Below are 17,441 nucleotides of genomic sequence, written 5' to 3' on the forward strand. Positions count from 1 at the left end.
TCCATGTACTAGGCTTGAAGGCTTTCAGATTGCTTGCCTTTTGAGCCAAAATGCCTTTCTGCTCTTGTGTTGCTCTTTTATTTATTTAAATTTTTTATTTTTTTTGTCTCTACATCTACATGCAAGGTGTAAATATTCACCACCACACCAAGGATCTACACTCGCCATCCAAATGTTTTTATTGCAGAGAGTTCACATCACATGCCTGACAAGGAGGTACTCCCTTTAGTGGCAATTATGCATATCTCTCCTCATCACTATACAAACCTAAGAGGGGAGATGACTGTCAGCTAGTAAGACGAGAGACTCTTCCCCTGATTGGTTTTAATTTCTCATCATGCAACATCCTTTATTTGGATTCACCAAACCCTTAGCCCCGGGTTCCCTACAGGGTTTTATTTAGCCTTTGTATTTCTTCCTGTCACCCTGCCTTTGCACTTCAGTGTCCCCCCTTTTGCAAGGTTGCTCCTCATTGCCACCTATGGCAACCTTATGCATATTAGCTTGGCTATTGGCTCCTGTTGCTGTCAGTCCAAACCTGCAAGTAAAGAACTGAATAGATGGAAACAGCCCAGCTTGGGAGCCCACACGAGTGCCCCCATAGGAAGCGGCTTCCTATATGGGCACTTGGCAGAACCAGGAGCGCCGCGGTGGGGAATCGGTGCTGTTCTGTGCAAAATAGTGACAGGTTCTCCTCCTGGAGAGATGCACGCTATCGGCCCCACAGATCAGTCTGAATGGCCAGTAAACAAAGAACCAAAGCCAAAAGTGATAGAATCCTCATCACTTCTAGTTTCCGTAATTTCCTCTCTCTGTTCACTCTAGAAGATGCTGCTGATTAGACAGTTCCTGGGCATTCTGATCAGGTGGGAGAGTCTGGGAAAAACGTCAGGAGGAGGGGGTCACCCCCTTCCACTGCCTGTAGAAGTGATCAAGTGTCTGTATAAACACTAATCACTTCCACATGAAACACTATCACCGGCTGAAACCTTTTTATAATGGGTTGATGCTTGTAGCTGTAGACCTCATCCCGGTACAATCGCTTAAACCCCAGAACGTCACATGATATCCACCCGGGGGGGGAGTGGTTAAATTTTGATTCACCTTTATAGGTAATGATAGTCTTTTGACTCTGCTACAGTGCCTTGAAAAGGTATTCATACCCTTTTTACATTTTTCACATTTTGGCATGTTACAAATAAAAATGTAAATGTATTTTATTGGGAATTTATGTGATGGATCAACACAAAGCAGCACATAATTGTGAAGTAGAAGGAAATTGATAAATGTTTTTCAAATTTTTTATTTTTTTAACCAAGCTTGCCCTGTATTTGGCTCCGTCCATCTTCCCATCAACTCTGACCAGCTGTTCCTGCTGAAGAAAAGCATCCCCATTACATGGTGCTGCCACCATCATGTTTCACAGTGCGGATGTTGTGTTAGTTTTCCACCACGCATAGCGTTTTGCCTTTAGGCCAAAAAGTTAAATTTTGCTCTCCTCTGACCAGAGAGCCTTCTTCCACATGTTTGGTGTGTCCCCCACATGGCTTCTCGCTAACGGGACTTCTTATGGCTTTCTTTCAACAATGGCTTTCCTCTTGCCACTCTTCCATAAGGGCCAAATTTGTCAAGTACACGACTAATAGTTGTCCTGTGGACAGATTCTTCCACCTGAGCTGTGGATCTCTGCAGCTCCTCCAGAGATACCATGGGCCTCTTGGCCGTTTTTCTGATTTTAATTCTTTCCTTGTACGGCCTATCAGTTTATGTGGGTGGCCATGTCTCGGTAGGTTTGCAGTTGTGCAATACTCTTTACATTTTCAGATGATGCATTGAACAGTGCTCCGTGAGATGTTCAAAGCTTGGGATATATTTTTAGAACCTAACCCTGCTTTAAAACCTCTCCACAACTCTTTTTTTTTTTTTTTTTTTTTTTTTTATCCCTGAACTGTCTTGTGTGTTCCTTGGCCTTCATGATGCGGTTTGTTCACTAAAGTTCTCTAGCAAACCTCTGAGGGCTTCAAAGAACAATTGTATTTATACTGAGATTAAATTACACACAGGTGGGCTCTATTTACTAATTTGGTGACTAAGATCACATTACACTCCCAATAAAATACATTTTGTTTTTGTTTCTTTTAACATGAAAAAATTTGAAATATGTTAAGGGGTATGAATACTTTTTCAAGGCACTGTATGTCTTCTCTTGGGATTTGAATCTTTTTTTCCGTTCTCTCACAGGGCTGTCTCTCTATAGGACTTCTCCTTTTGTTTCCGCTTGTCTAGGTGGATACCTTGTCTGCCTAGGGCTTCTATCATCTGGGAACAAATTCTTCCTTCTTGACTTAAGCCTTTCACTGACAGAAATGCTCAGACCTCTTGGGGGCTATCCAACATCAAACACCCGTGGGTTTTTTCCCATGGATTGTGGAGCCACCACTGAATCCTGTTCACTTTTTCAAGTGTGTGTGTGTGTGTGTGTGTGTGTGTGTGTGTGTGTGTGTGTTTGTTTTTTTTTTTTTTTTTTTCTGTCAACTGTTTAGCTGGCTTCTTTACTGGGGGGCTGTTTTGGCTTTTGTTGGCCACCATTTTAGCTATTGCTTGGGGATGTCCCATCGTCGAAGAATAAAGTTTGTGTCCTGTACTGTATGATTAAGATAATGGGAATTTCATTATCATATATCCTGGAATATTGTATCTTTATATCCATTATGCAAAAAAATACCAAAAATAACCACCCAGGCAAAGCCTCTTCCAGCTAAGCATAGCTTCAGTTTTCAGATGATGGTCATGTCTATGCAGGTTCTACACAAATTGTTTTATTTTAGCTAGTTTCCATTTTCATCTGGGATTAGGAGATTGGCTTATATGGATATGTTGCTTATGGCCATCTGCTAAGAGCAATGGTACCCAGATACTGTACTACATGCAGAGATGAACTGTAATGTTGCCATTCGCCACTGGACTCTGTGCAATGATCTCAGGACAGGTAGAGTGCTATACAGGTCCAGGACAGTGATCCCCAGCTATAGTCGAGTCCCTGAATTCCTTTGTGGAATTGGTCCACTGAGATGGGCAAAGTTTGGACCCCCCTGGGGGCCCTGCTGTGTGAAATGGTGAGTGACCTGGTGGTAGTCCTGGATTATTGATTCCCTATACGCTAGGATGGTGACACTTTTTTCACAAAAAAAAAATGTGCAATCATACTTGGAAGTCTTCTTTTGCCTGTTGTAAGGCTCTAGGACTTCATCCAAGTATGCGATTGACTGCATTTTGACGTCTCCAATCTGGAGTCAAACAATGACTGTTCTTGAGTACAATCAAGGGTCAAATGTTGCCCTTTATGGTTCTGTTGCTTCGCATTACTTTTTTGTGTGGCTTTTGTACAAGTGGTCATGCGTATTGGTCCGAACTCTGTTGATCCCATGGGACCTCAATGGGGCACTTCTTCTGTAATACAAAAAAAAAAAAGTATTCATTTAAACCCAGATATTCCATTAGTCCTTCTGACATAGTAGTCTATTTTTTTTTTTTTTTGTTGCTATTGGTTTGCAGAGTTTCAGAACTGGCTGCTCTTGCCTGTAAGTGACAGTTCCTGGTAATCTATCATGACAGGGTGGTCTTGCGACCCCAGCCATTCTTCCTACCTAGGGTGGTTCCTTTGTTCTATATTAACCAGGATATTGTGTTGCCTGCTTTGTAGCCTAAGCCTCAGCTGCCAGGGGACAAAGCTCTTCATACCTCGGATGTGGTTTGTGCAGTCAGAATTTACCTGAAGGCATCTTCTGCAATTAATCAGTCTGACTCCGTTCGCGATGGTGCTTGGAAGGGTTATACAGCTTCCAAATCCTCCATCTCTCATAGCATTCGTCTGCTTGTTTCTCAAACTTATAAACTAAAAGGAAACGTTCAGCCGTTCTCTGTGATGTCTCATTCTACCAGAAATGTTGGGGCTTTCTGAGGTATTCAGCACCAGACACTGTTAGTTTAAGTTTGTGGCTGCTACCTGGTCTTTGGTTCATTTTTTTTTTTTACGAAGTTTTACTAGGTGGACATTTTGGGCCTCTGCAGATACCTTTGGTCACATGGGTCTTGCATGAGGTTCTGCACCCTCTTCTAATTTAGTTGTTTGGGAGCCTGTTGGCTTGTTAACATGTTGTCCTCCCCTCATATTCAGTGTTTTGGGACATCCCTATTGCAATGGATAGGAAGATACCCTAAAGCCCCATACATTCTATCAGTTTTTCTGCTGACTTTTTTCCTTCAGATTTACCAAAACCGTATGAGGTCAAACCTTAGGAGTTTCAATTTGTATGCAATCAGGCAGGCCCTTGCACTACATGGTTTTGGTAAACCTGAAGGAAAAACTCAGCAGAAAATCTGATAGTGTATATCGGCATTAGTCTTGTGTTGTACAATAAAGAAAATTTGGTATTTTTGGGTTACCTATGAAAACCTGGGGCTTAAAAAATCTTGTGCATAGGTAGGTGTGATTATGTCTGGGTGGGGATTTCCTGTTCGTTCTTTCTTTCTTCTCTTCATAACTCTTATCGTAATGGATATGAAGATACAATATAAAATTACCTTTTCAAATAGGGTCAAGGGTTAACCCCACCAAAAGGAAAAGACAGCTACTATGGCTATAGCGGACAAATATAAGAGGATATCGGTTAAGTCAAACTTGTTATTAATTATCAAAAAAGCCACAACAATATAAAATCACATAGCCCTGTGGCTAGAGTACACACGATAGACTCGCATAAAACACAGACAAGATGACAAGGGGCCTTGTCCGTTTTGTCTTTGTTTTATGTGAGTCTATTGTCTGAATGTATCTTGGTTATTGGTTGTAGGACGCAACAGGAATGTATTTTTTAGATTTTTGGTGCGGCCATTATCTGATGCCCAGCAGGGTCGGATGTACTCTAGCCATAGGGCTATGTGATTTTATATTGTTGTGGCTTTTTTTGATAGTTTAATAAAAGTTTTTGAATTAACCGATATCCTCTTATATTTGTCCGCTATAGCCATAGTAGCTGTCTTTTCCTTTGGTGGGGTTAACTCTTGACCCTATTTGAAAGGTAATTTTATATTGTACGTTGTTTTTGGGTTACGGCAGTAGCCTCCTGTAAGTGGAGAGGAGAGACATAATAAGGGGAATGTATCATTGCCACTTATTTCTTTGTGATGGTATGCGCTCTGATCATTTCTTTTTATAAATGGATATGAAGATACCCTGTGTACTATAATATACTCCAAGAAATGGATTTTACAGGTAAACCAAAAATACGAATTTTGACCAACTGAAAAATTCCATACCTTGTAGTACAGGACACAGGTTCCTCCCCTCCTTTTCTGTGATCTTATTGCTTGCTAACTAAACTGGGGCTTCAGAGTGAGTATGGTTGTATGTATACTCTAAGGGATGTTCCCTGCAAAGCTTTGCTAGTGTTCAATAACCTAAAGGTAGTAGCATATAACTCAGTCTAAAAATAATGTTCCCTTGTCCTGTACTGTCAAACTCCCATTTTTTTTATTTATTTTTTTTTTTTTCAACTATTGTGTTCCTTGGTTGCAATGTCCCACAACCTAAGGTTCACCAGTCACACACTACTGGAGGCGGAAGGAGAATAACAGCTCAAGATACCCCAGCATGCTCAGCCTGGTGCCCCTGCCCACATGTGCACACATAAGTGGTAAGACGAGCTTCAGTGACAGCTGGAATGCTCCCTGTTGCACAAGTTTCAGGCTCCTTACAGCCTGGGAGCTGTGATGCTGGACTGAGTGTACAAGGGATTTGGGAGTTAGGTTTGCCATTTCTAAATGCCAGAAGTAAGGGGAGCCAGGAGGTATGTGTATAGGAGTGGCTCTCTGCCAGATCAGGAGATGGGGTCTGCTTTGTTTGTTTATTTTTGGGCTGCGTTATCAAACAGTATAAGAAGATATATATAAATAAAATAAAAAAATTTTGTTATTTATTTTTTATCTAGGAATTAAAGTCTCCTCCCATGTTACCACATGATCGTGGCTTTTTCAATAAATTGGAAGATGATGTCACCAAAATACTCATTAAAGAAAAGAGAAAAGAACAAAACGCATTTACTGATGTATCAGAAAGTTTCTCGTCTCCTGAATACAGTATGGTATGTGAAATATACAAGTGATGACTATCAGTGGAGCAGTATACAGAATTATAAATGTTATCATTATTATGCATTTTATGCTATGCTTCAAAGAAGCTGCTTGCAGAACTTTTTTGAGCATCCTGCCAGCGCACTGCTCCAGTGTGAAAGCCCTGGAGTGACAGGAGAGGCACTTTGCAGGTGCTATATTTTTTTTTTTTTTTTGTGCTATAGCGCGCCTGTGCAGTGCCTCGGTTTGAAAGTGGCTTAATCCGTTCTCTAACACTTGTTGCTTACATGGTAAAATCTGTATTTTTTGCTAGAAAATTACTTAGAAGCCCCAAACAATAAAAAAGTGTTTGTGTTTGTATAAAATATATCTATATATATTCTCTATAATAATCGCAGAGACCTTCGAGAATAAAATGGCAGTCGTTGTATTGTCACACTGTATTTGCACAGCGGTCATTGAAACACAATTTTTTTTTGGGGGGGGAGGAGACCCTTCAATAAAAAAATAAAAATAAAATGAAACCGTGATCTTTATTCTAAGCAATGATTCTCATTTTATCCAGAATCGTGCAGCGCTACATATAGAGTGAAAATGATAACATTGTGTCAATGTTGAAATATTTATGGCCCTAACTATATATTTTCAGTGATCTAATGAAACCCTGCACTCTTGTTTTACCTGATTTCTGGTAGAATTGCAACAGATTATCTGATCAGGAATATATTCCAAATGGGTGCATGATGTCAAATCCAAATATTTAGACCCCTTTCACACTGGGTCATTTTGCAGCTGCTGCTGTGTCTCCAGTGTGAAAGCCCTGGGGGCTTTCAAACTGGAGCGATGCGCTAGCAGGATGGTAAAAAATGTCCTGCTAGCAGCAATATCTTAGGAGTGGTGTATACACCGCTCCTTCACTGCTTCTGCCCATTGAAATCAGTGGGGCAGCGCGGCTATACCGCAGGCAAAGCGCATTGCAGTGGTTTTTAACCCTTTCTCGGCCACTATCAGCCGAATAGCGGTGCTTTACCGTCTGCGCTTCTCCCGCCCCAGTGTGAAAGGGGCTTTATACTTTTAAATTAATAAAGGTAACAGGTTATCAAATAAAAAAATTGATTTAAAGAGTTGCACCTTATTAATTTTATACCTATGTCTATTTAAATTTAGGAAAGGTATATTTAAATATTTCTTGTGTTTTTTATAATGAAGGAACGAGTACTGAAAGATGGAAGAACAGAGTTATTAAAGTTGGAACTAGAAAAGAAAGACACAGAGATACAGCATCTGAAAAGCATAATTTCTCAGTGGGAGGTAACATTTTATGATACATTTTATTTTTATATTTTTTCTCTCACAAGAAAAATGTAAAGGAAAGCATAATCGTTGTGTTTATCATGTGCTTCTACCCCAAAAAAAGGTAAAATATAAAGAAGTGAAAGCCAGGAATGCACAAGTTCTGAAAATGCTGCAAGAAGGTGAAAGTAAGTGCATATTAGGAGAAAAATGGTTTTGATTATTTATTTTTTATTTATTTTAGTTTTTCTTTTATAATTTAAAAGCTTTTTTAACATTTTTCCCAACACTTGTAGCAAAGTCCTCTCCTGTGTTAAAACGGACTACTCCCTGCAAACTTACATCTCCACATTATAACCCATTGATGCTGCAGAAGCAGCTTACTTGAGCCCCACTGTCCTTTCCTATGTTACCGACTTCAGTCATCAGTCCCTTCTCCTCCCGATCCATACTGTCATTGGCCTGCATCTCAGTTATTGGCTTTTCCATCACTCATTTTTGCCCCCTGTGGGAGTGATCTTTAGGGCTGGTGCCAGTCGCTGTACTACATTTCCTGCGCATTATATGATAAAACGCATCCCTGGCATTGATCAGCTGTGCAATCCTTCATTACACTCCTAAAGTTAGCCATACATTTATCTTTTTGTTTTTTTGTTTTTATTTAGCCAGGGGCTGCTTTAAAGAAACTGAATTGGTTTACCCTTCCACACATTTTGAGGTGAAGGTGGGAATCCTTCCCACTTTGCTATTGTATGCTGACAGTGATACTGATTAAAATGTTCGTGTTCGATCGTTTTTTTTTTTTTTGTTTTTTTTTTATCAATTAATCGACTAATTTCGCACATACAGATCCAACTACTTTTAGCTGATCTCCTTGCATTGTAACTCTGCATTAGTCAGTGGTAAATGTGGTATACACTACATACAATCCCATGACACTAGTTAGTTTCCACAATCCATGACTTATCTTCACAGTTCACACAAATACGTTTTAAATTCAAACTGTAGCACTGACGTAAGAAATTTTTTTTTTTTTTTTTTTTTTTTTTTTTTTTTCCACAGTAGCGTGACAATCCCCTCCACCTCCGGTCTAACTAATCACTCTCACCTTATGGCATGGACCCCCTATGCAAACGGGTGGTCATGCAAGCCGGTATCAAAAGACACAAACTACTTGCATAAAGATGAGATGGCGTAAAGCTGGCCATGCATTATACAATTTTCTTGCAGTTTCTCTATGATCTCCTCCTTTTTAGATTTGCATTCAACTATGTAGTGCAAGGGCCCACCTGATTGGATACAAATTGAAAGTGTTCTTTAGGTTTGACCTCGTATTATATGGTTTTTGCTCAATCTAAAGGAAAATTGTACAAGACAATTGTATAATGTATGGCACAGCAAGGAAAGTCAGTAAATCTTAGGTCATTAGTTGGAGGATGAACTATTATTGTCAAACCTAAAGCCAAGTTAATGGGCAGCACTACTAGGTAGGGAACTCAAACTGCATATGTAATGGGATATATGGTTTCTGTGTGTGTGTTACAGCTATGGCCAAAAGTTTTGAGAATGACACAAATCTAAATTTTCGCAAAGTCCGCTGCCTCAATTTTTTTTTTTTTTTTTTTTTTATGGCAGTTTGCATATACTCCAGAATGTTATGAAGCATGATCAGATGAATTGCAAAGTCCTTCTTTGCCATGAAAATTACCTTAATCCGATAAAAAAATTCCACTGCATTTGTGAAGAAGGCTTCAGGGCACCCTAAGAAGTCCAGCAAACGCCAGGACCATCTCCTAGAGTTGATTCAGCTGCAGGATCGGGGCCCCACCAGTACAGATCTTGCTCAGGAATGACAGCAGGCAGGTGTGAGTGCATCGGCACACACAGTGAGGCAATGTCTTTTGGGGGATGGCCTGGTGTCAAGTAGGGCAGAAAAAAAAGCAATTTCTTTCCAGGAAAGACATCAGGGACAGACTGGTATTGTGCAAAACGTACAGGGATTGACTGCTGAGGACTGGGGTAAAGTCACTTTCTCTGATGAATCCCCTTTCCGATTGTTTTGGGCATCCGGAAAACCCTTGTCCGGAGAAGAAAAGGTGAGCACTACCATCAGTCCTGTGTTATGACAAAAGTAAAGTATCCTGGGGTTGCTTCTCAGCCAAGGGAGAGGGCTCACTCTCACAATTTTGCCTAAGAACACAGCCATCAATAAAGAATGATACAAAAACATCCTCCAAGAGCAACTTCTCCCAACTATCAATTAACAATATGGTGACAAACAATGCCTTTTCCAGCCTTTTACTTTTTCCAGCATGATGGAGCACCTTGGCATAAGGCAAAAGTGATAACTAAGTGGCTTGGGGAACAAAATATCGAAAATTTTGGGTCCATGGGCAGGAAACTCCCCAGACCTTACTCCCATTGAGAACTAGTGCTCAATCCTCAAGAGGCAGGTGAACAAAAAAAAACACACAAATTCTGACAAACTCCAAGCGTTGATTATGCAGGAATGGGCTGCCATCAGTCAGTCAGGATGTGGCCCAGAAGTGGATTGACTGCAGAGGTGAATTGCCGAGGTCTTGAAAAAGCAGGGTCAACACTGCAAACATTGACTGTTTGCATAAACTTAATGTAATTTGTCAATAAAAGCCTTTGACACTCGTGAAATGCTTGTAATTATATACGTCAGTATACCATAGTAATGTCTGACAAAAAGATCTAAAAACACTGAAGCAGCAGACTTTGTAAAAATGTATATTTGTGTCATTCTCAATTTTTATCCACGGCTTTATATTTCTACTCTATACACACAAAATGGATACATTGATGAAGCTATTACCAAGTAAGGAGAGGCATCAATGTCAACCTGTGAAAAAGTATTGTTCTAAACATCTGGCCAGTCAGCTCACATGAATCATGTATACAGAAAGGCCTAAGGCCCGGCCATAGATGGTGCGAATTTCTTTCCTGCAACCATGGGATGCAGGAAAGAAATTCACTTGATTTCCCCCATTAACACAGACAGTGCTTATGCAGGAATCCCTGCTGCCAGGCCATTGTCTTCTCCTGTCGGGGGAAGCCATCCCTGCTGGAAGAAGACAGTGATTATTGCTAACGGCTATAGCAGCCGATAGCGACAATTGCATGGGAATCTTGCAGGCTGGTTGTACCCAAGTTTATTGATCGATCAACTTGGTACATTCAGCCTGCCCACACGCAGTTCGAATCTCGGCCGGTTTCTGTTGAACTAGCCGAGATTTGAACCGGCTATGGCCAGCCTAACAGAAGTCTCTACCTTATCAAATGACATTTGTTACATAGAGGAACATATCGCACCACTGGCATCAGGGCAGAAAAAAAAATGTATAGAGAGGTAACTAATTTCCTATGAAATGACCAAATTCCGTGTTCTGAGACTTTTTGAATAACGTACAGTATGTATGTTTGTGCTGTATATTTACCAATGTAAAAAAGCGTGTGGATAAATTGATCGATCGGTTTGTTTTTTATAGTTGACAGTTCAGTTATCATACTTATTGTTCCTGTTCTTCTGTAAGTTCTAATTTGATAGATATAATTTGATTATTGAATGTATCCACTTATTTGATTTAATATAACATTATTTCAGTGAAAGACAAAGCGGAAATCCTCTTACAAGTTGATGAATTGCTTTCAATTAAAAATGAATTAACATTACAGGTGAGTCTAACAAAGTTACATTAGCGCTCTATTCTAAAACGACACCTTTTTTAAGATAAAATATTAATGATTGAAGTAGATTTCTTCGTTTTATTATCAGTTCACTAATTGAATTCACACTTTGAATAAATTTGCTGACCACCTCAGAGTATTTCAGTTATAGGGTGTGCCTGGTGGGATAAATTACCTGCTGGCTGCTTTTCTCTAAAGCTCTGTACACACAGGCCGAATGTCAGGCAGCACTGGCCGGTTCAATAGATACAATAGCACAGCAGGGGAGATTGCTGTACTAACATTGGATTGTTAGTACATCTGCTCCAACCAATATCAGATTTAGATGGCCTCAAGAGCTATGTAGACATTTGTTGTTGTTGTTGCACTTATTTATAGAGGGGTAGTAACCAACCAGAAAAGACTGTTGGAGAAAAAGGACCAGAGGCATAGGAGCATGACAGTGTACCCAATGAGAACAATAACCTCTTCCTCTATAAAAGGGGCAAGTGGCATAACAGCTTTTTTTATTATACCTTGCTGACTACTTGGCAGATCTGTCTGAATATGCTTCAGTGATGAGTGCATAAAATGTAGTCTGCTGCAGAGCACATAGCCCCAAGTCTTCATTACACAGGTTTCATGTACATCACACACACAACTTTTATGCAGGGGAAATGTATTGTTCTGTCAATGCTGATTTTCTTCGTTTTTATTTCTGTTTTTTTCCATGTCATCATAATTTATTCAAATTCTAGGTCACCACTCTGCATGCTGCCTTAGAGCAAGAACGATCAAAAGTAAAAGTTTTACAAGCAGAGCTTGTAAAATACCAGGTATGTATGCAAGCACTCTTAATAAAACAGTTTTTAAGAAATAGAATACATTGCTTAAAGTTACTAGCTCTAACTAATCATAAAATGACTCTCGCCCCCTTTTAACTGCTATTCGAACTACACTGTAGCTGGAAAATGCTTATACTTTCCTATTCTCAGGGTGCTGTGATCTCCCTTGTGGCTAGCTTTAGGGGAGAGTGAAAGTGCAGACACCGGCTGGAATGCCTGAGTGGTAACATCACCCATAGGCTTACTATGGGGCATCCGCTTTCGGCTGTCCTTCCTCTCCCCTGAAGCCAGCCCTGGAAGCTGATCATGTGACAGGACCAGAGCACTCTGAGAATAGGCAAGTATAAACATCTTCCTTCTACAAGGTAGTTACTGTAGAATAGGTGTTGGGGGGGGGGTTATTTTTAAGCTTAGTTAGACCCACTAGAATTCCAGTACTTCCACTTTAAGTGACAACTATTATTTAATAAACTATCAAATGTTACTATATGTAAAAGGTGATGTAGGTAAAATTTATTATACACTCCTTTAGTGCAATGTTCTTTATAACTGTTTAAGGTTTAGCAGTGAGGTTTAGTTTTGGATGATTCCCAATGGCTTCTATGTATAACCAGCTACAGGAATTCCTTTTCCATCTTGTTAAAGTGATCTTTTCTTGGCACATTCAGGCAAAAGGGTCACTTAAAAGACAAGTGTGAGATTTAAAAAAAAAAAAATTATTTATTTTAGAATCCTACTTGCCTAGGTGGATGCAGCATCGGTCCCCTGCCAGCTCTAAGGCTGAGAACTGAGTGATCAATCACCGCTGATCGCTCAGTTCTCAGCGCTCCCTGAGCAAAGAGCTGGTGACGATCAGTCACCGGTCTGCTCTGCCCCTCCAGTGCTCACTGGAGCGCTGGGCTGTGGAGGGGGTGGGAGCGGCTGGCTTAAGCTCCCAGTGGCTCGGTGGAAGGCTGAGCCGGGTGCCGGACCAGGCTTGTGGGTGTATCCTGACCAGCACTGACGTCAGGAGACAACTGGCTTCAGCCTGCTGTCTGCTGAAAACAGGTCACAAGAGAAGTACAGCCAAACCAGCTCAAGATTGCTCCAGTGCTGGCACAAGAAAGTGGTGAAGGCGTCCATAACCCTAATGTAAGCTCTAATGAGCCTGCTTGAAGCTTACACAGGACATTGCTTTACTACTCATATCATAAGGAGTGGTGTTCTCTGCACTAAGGACCGCCTCACACCTGGAATTGAGATATATATGTTCACTTCGTCGCACCAAGGGTAAAACTAATCTGAATGCCGAAGCACAATTTTGCAACTTTGACATGTGTTCGTAAAGCTGTACATATCATCAAAACTACTTTGTGCATCCAGGTGGATTGTACCTTGTTTTTTTCAGGACAAATTGGCCTTTCATTTGGTGGTAAATAGTAATGGATATCTCCATATACATTTTTATTTTATTTTTTCATAAAAGGGAAAACTGGCTCAAAATAGTAAAGGGAAGGGGTACCTGTCCTTACTTATCCTTCGCTGAACCATAACCCTTCCCTGGTCTTGTTTTACAAAGTTATGTAGAATATGAGACGATTTTAAATGAATAAATAACCATTCAATGTTTCTTTCCTCAACAGGTTGGTAAGAAAGGTAAAAAAAATTCTGAATCTGACCATGGACGATGATGAAGCATTTCCTTTATCACTGGAGGAGAAGGAGAATTTTGTAAAAAGCACTAACTTTTCTGCAGCATTGAAGTACTGCTGTTCCAATGCCATACGTTAGTTTTTCATGACTAAATAAAACTTATTCTTCCATAAAAATACTTCATTTGTAAGCATACAGTGATTTGAACTCTTATGCATTCTTGGAGTATAAGCTACTGACCTTCTGAAAACAGTGAATATCAAGAGGCTAAATGGGAGCTAATAATCAACCAGGGATAGAGAAGTGGGGAGGGAAGTGATTGTAGATAGGAATGAGGAGGGCAGTGCAAGCTGATTGTAGGTGGTGAGGGTGATGCAGTGGGAAAGTTGAACATGTTGGGAGAGGTAGGCAGAATAGAAGCTGTTGAGAGGTAGGAAGAGATGGGAACTGATCATGGCTGGAAAGGTAGAGTGGTATCCTCTCAATATGGTAGGAAGGTGAAGTGGGAGCCGGTCATAGAGGGTAAGAGGGTGTGTGTTTTTGTTTTTTTCCCTAACCATTTGTGACACAAATTAGACAGTCATGTTGTATTGGTAGTGTACTGTGCATTAAATCAATGTTTGCACAGTCTTACAAAGCAGAATGTGTAGTGCTGAACATAGATGATATTGCAGCGATAGATTACAGTGTAGAGCAAAGTAAATGGGTGAAGACAGGAATGGGCTGTAATGAGGATAGTGAGGGAGGAGTTGCAGGAAAAACTACAATGTACAGCAAGGTAAGAACTACTAGGGAACATAAGCTGAAAGCTGGCCATGCACAGTTGTTCGCTTTTTTTGTTTTTGTTTTTTGTCTGTTTTGAAAGCTAAAAATTGAACAGATTCCTTCATCCACCCAAAACGAGGTGGATGGAGGCGTCCAAGCGGTCAACATCAAGGACCCATTCATCCACCTAATTTTATCCTTGTCATAGCACAGCGTTTGCCAGAATTAAGTCCACAGTGCAGAAGTGTCTTGTAAGATTTGGTATCCTTAGCTTTCCCAAGATGGCCCATGACATTCTCCTCACAATGTAATAGGAAGAGACTAGGCAGGTTTCATCTTGAAATAAACATTAGAGCATGTTATTTGAGAGACTGAGCCAGAAACATTGTATGGTATGTAAGCAACTTGGTAAGAGTGAGACCAAACAGGTTTTTATCTTGAAATAACTGAGTAGTATGTCAATGACAATAGCCACAGATATTTTTTTAGTGCTGGAGCACCAGAATATGTTGCGAATGGCAAAATGCAACACGGGACTTCCCCACAGTAAACAGAAGATTGGCAGCTGCATAAATATTGTGTGGCTCCTTTACAGTGCCAAAGGACCATTTACGCTACTGCAAACAAAAATTTACAATGTTGGAAAACCAGCTGGGAAATGGTAATTGTAATGGATATCCTCTTCCTTTATTTTGTGTGCGTGTATGGGAAGAAGTGGTGGCTTTTGACAATTTTACATGTTTAGTCCTGCTGCACTGAAGACCCTCTCAGCACACTGGCTGCAGGGTAGGCCAGAAGCTGAGGTGACTAATGTACAAGGTAAACATCTCCACGCGCTTGATCATCAAGCAGCCAGCAAATTCACATTGCCTATATTCATTATAATTCCAAACTATATATAGCTGGCTCTTGGTGAACCCTTGCCTATCAGGATACTTGTTGAAAGGGAAAAAAAAGAGAAAATAAATGTACCGAATGTCCCTTCACACCAACTTACAGCCAATAGGAGTTCCATACAGCAGGAGCAATAAACTGTTCACAAAAGTGTTAATCTAAAAAACTTTCTAAAGAGAAGCTTCTCCCAAATGTAAACCGTAATCCTAACTACTTAGGCAAGCCACAGCTTAATGGATTTTCTTTCCTTTCACCACAAGTGGAAGGAAAGAATTGCTTGATTTCCCCCATTAATACAGGCAGAATACAGTGATTACCGCTTTCTGCTAAATCTGCATGGTGTTTTGCTTGCGTCTATCTAGCAAGGTTACTTTGTGGTATAAGCAAGGAAGCTGAGACCTCTGCAGTGTGTAAATATGCTTTTATTATACAAAGATGTTGTACATACAAAACTATTACAATATTTGGAATACAATAAAAGACTGATCTATAATGAGCAAAATGCCTAGCAAATAAATGGCCTATGGTCTGTAACTGTAGAAATACACTTAAAAGTTACTGTGTTCATGATCTCCGTTGCTCCTGGAGATCAGGTGCCTTTTTGTTTGCTGATGACAGATTCTAGTGTCCTTCAGTGTTAATTCATGTTAAGTGGGCTCCATTATCGGTCTCTACTGCACCATTTGGGCTTTTGTTTACCATGGTCTTGTTTTCTATAACAAACGACTAACAGTTATTCTTTCAGTTTGAGAGAACCTCTCTTACCTGTTTACTGTAGCTATAGAGACAATAGCCTATTCAAACTGTCAATTGAATACAACAATGTTATCTATGTTACCTTTGTATCCAACAGCATTTGTTTGATAAATATCTACTCAAGCCAAAACTTGACAGTAATCTGCTTTCTATGACCAACTACTATTGTAATATTGTCCCATGTAATGTTATGTCTGATTAATATAAAAAAGAAATCCTATTTTAACGAACGCAACACATTCTGCCCCTTTTTTTTTTTTTTTCCCTTTCAGACTCCATACAGAAAATCACTTCATTACTAAGAAAACTCATTATAAACCTTAATTTTCCTTGAATGCAACCCCTCCCAGATTTCTGTCATTGAGAAGTTGTTTCAGTCTTTGGCTAAAAGGTTCATTAGAAAGTCCAGGCTTGTAACACATCAAAGGCCTTGCTTTCCACAGCTCTTGCGGTCTTCCATCATTCTGTCCATCATGTAACTACTTTTCTTTATTCTTCCTATGGATCAAATCGGAGACAGCCTGTGGAGTGGAAAACAAAGCAGATTATCTGTTCCTTCTAATAATACACAAACCGTAGATCCTGGCCTTTTTAGCTACAATCCTCTAAATGGCTTTTTGCCTGGATATCTGACCAATACTTTGCCACCTGCCTGTATCCACTCATGACCCTCCCAAAGAACATCAATAGGGAGTAGAGGAAATATACTGATATTTCCCAGAAGATCACTACTGTTTATTTTCGAAGGTTTGATGTTATATAGCCTCACTTTCCACTCTTGCTGAGAAGTATCCACTAACCAGTCAGAGTCCCAGCCACTGTCTTGAAGCTAATTGGCCAATGCAAATATAACTTAAAACCTTCCTACCAGATTCCCTCTCATTCCTAAATAGGCTTCAGATACATCACTCTTGGTTTCTATGTCATGGGAAGCAGTAACATGGTACCTGTTAAGCCCTGTTCTTTCAGGAACCTTACATAAATGGTGAACTCTGTGCCCCAGCCCCCTACCATCCTCATATGGTGTGCTTTTGACTATTGGCCTAGAATTTAACAACATGACTGCCTATGTGAGGACCCGATCCTACCCCCTTAGTGTATGTGTGGGTGTAAGTTTGTGTATTTGGGTCTTCAATAACCCATTGCATCTTTCGATCAAACCAGCTGCCTGTGGATGGTATAGGATGTGGCACAATCAGTACACTCCAGAATCTTTGGCCCACTGCTGTACTATTGATCTGGTGAAGTGTGAGCCGTTCTCACTTTGGACTTGTTTGGGACAACCATAAGCAAAGACAAGTTTCTGGAGCAATTGAAGCATTGCGGCATGAGCTGCACGTTTGCAAGGATGAACAAGCATAAGTCCTGAATAGGTGTCCACCGCAGTGCAACAATATCTCAGTCATTGTTTCCCTAGGGCAGGGGACCGATTTA

At 40.3% G+C, this 17,441-nt stretch overlaps 1 protein-coding gene across 2 annotated transcripts in view; it reads left to right on the forward strand.

Annotated features, from left to right (window-relative positions):
* Positions 1–13,770, forward strand: part of GKAP1 (G kinase anchoring protein 1) — a 57,795-nt gene extending 44,025 nt beyond the window's left edge. For both annotated transcript variants that reach the window (XM_077474866.1, XM_077474865.1), the window contains 6 exons: positions 5,991–6,143; positions 7,342–7,443; positions 7,550–7,613; positions 11,054–11,124; positions 11,874–11,951; positions 13,583–13,770. In XM_077474866.1, coding sequence (XP_077330992.1) covers positions 5,991–6,143; positions 7,342–7,443; positions 7,550–7,613; positions 11,054–11,124; positions 11,874–11,951; positions 13,583–13,630 — 516 coding nt within the window. In that variant the 3' untranslated portion in view covers positions 13,631–13,770. The remainder of the gene's footprint in view (positions 1–5,990; positions 6,144–7,341; positions 7,444–7,549; positions 7,614–11,053; positions 11,125–11,873; positions 11,952–13,582) is intronic.
* Positions 13,771–17,441: the final 3,671 nt, after the last annotated feature.

Source organism: Lithobates pipiens, unplaced genomic scaffold (assembly GCF_037356315.1).
Source record: "Lithobates pipiens isolate NorthernLeopardFrog02 unplaced genomic scaffold, aLitPip1_a1.2 Scaffold_13, whole genome shotgun sequence".
In the NCBI taxonomy this organism is placed as follows: domain Eukaryota; kingdom Metazoa; phylum Chordata; class Amphibia; order Anura; family Ranidae; genus Lithobates; species Lithobates pipiens.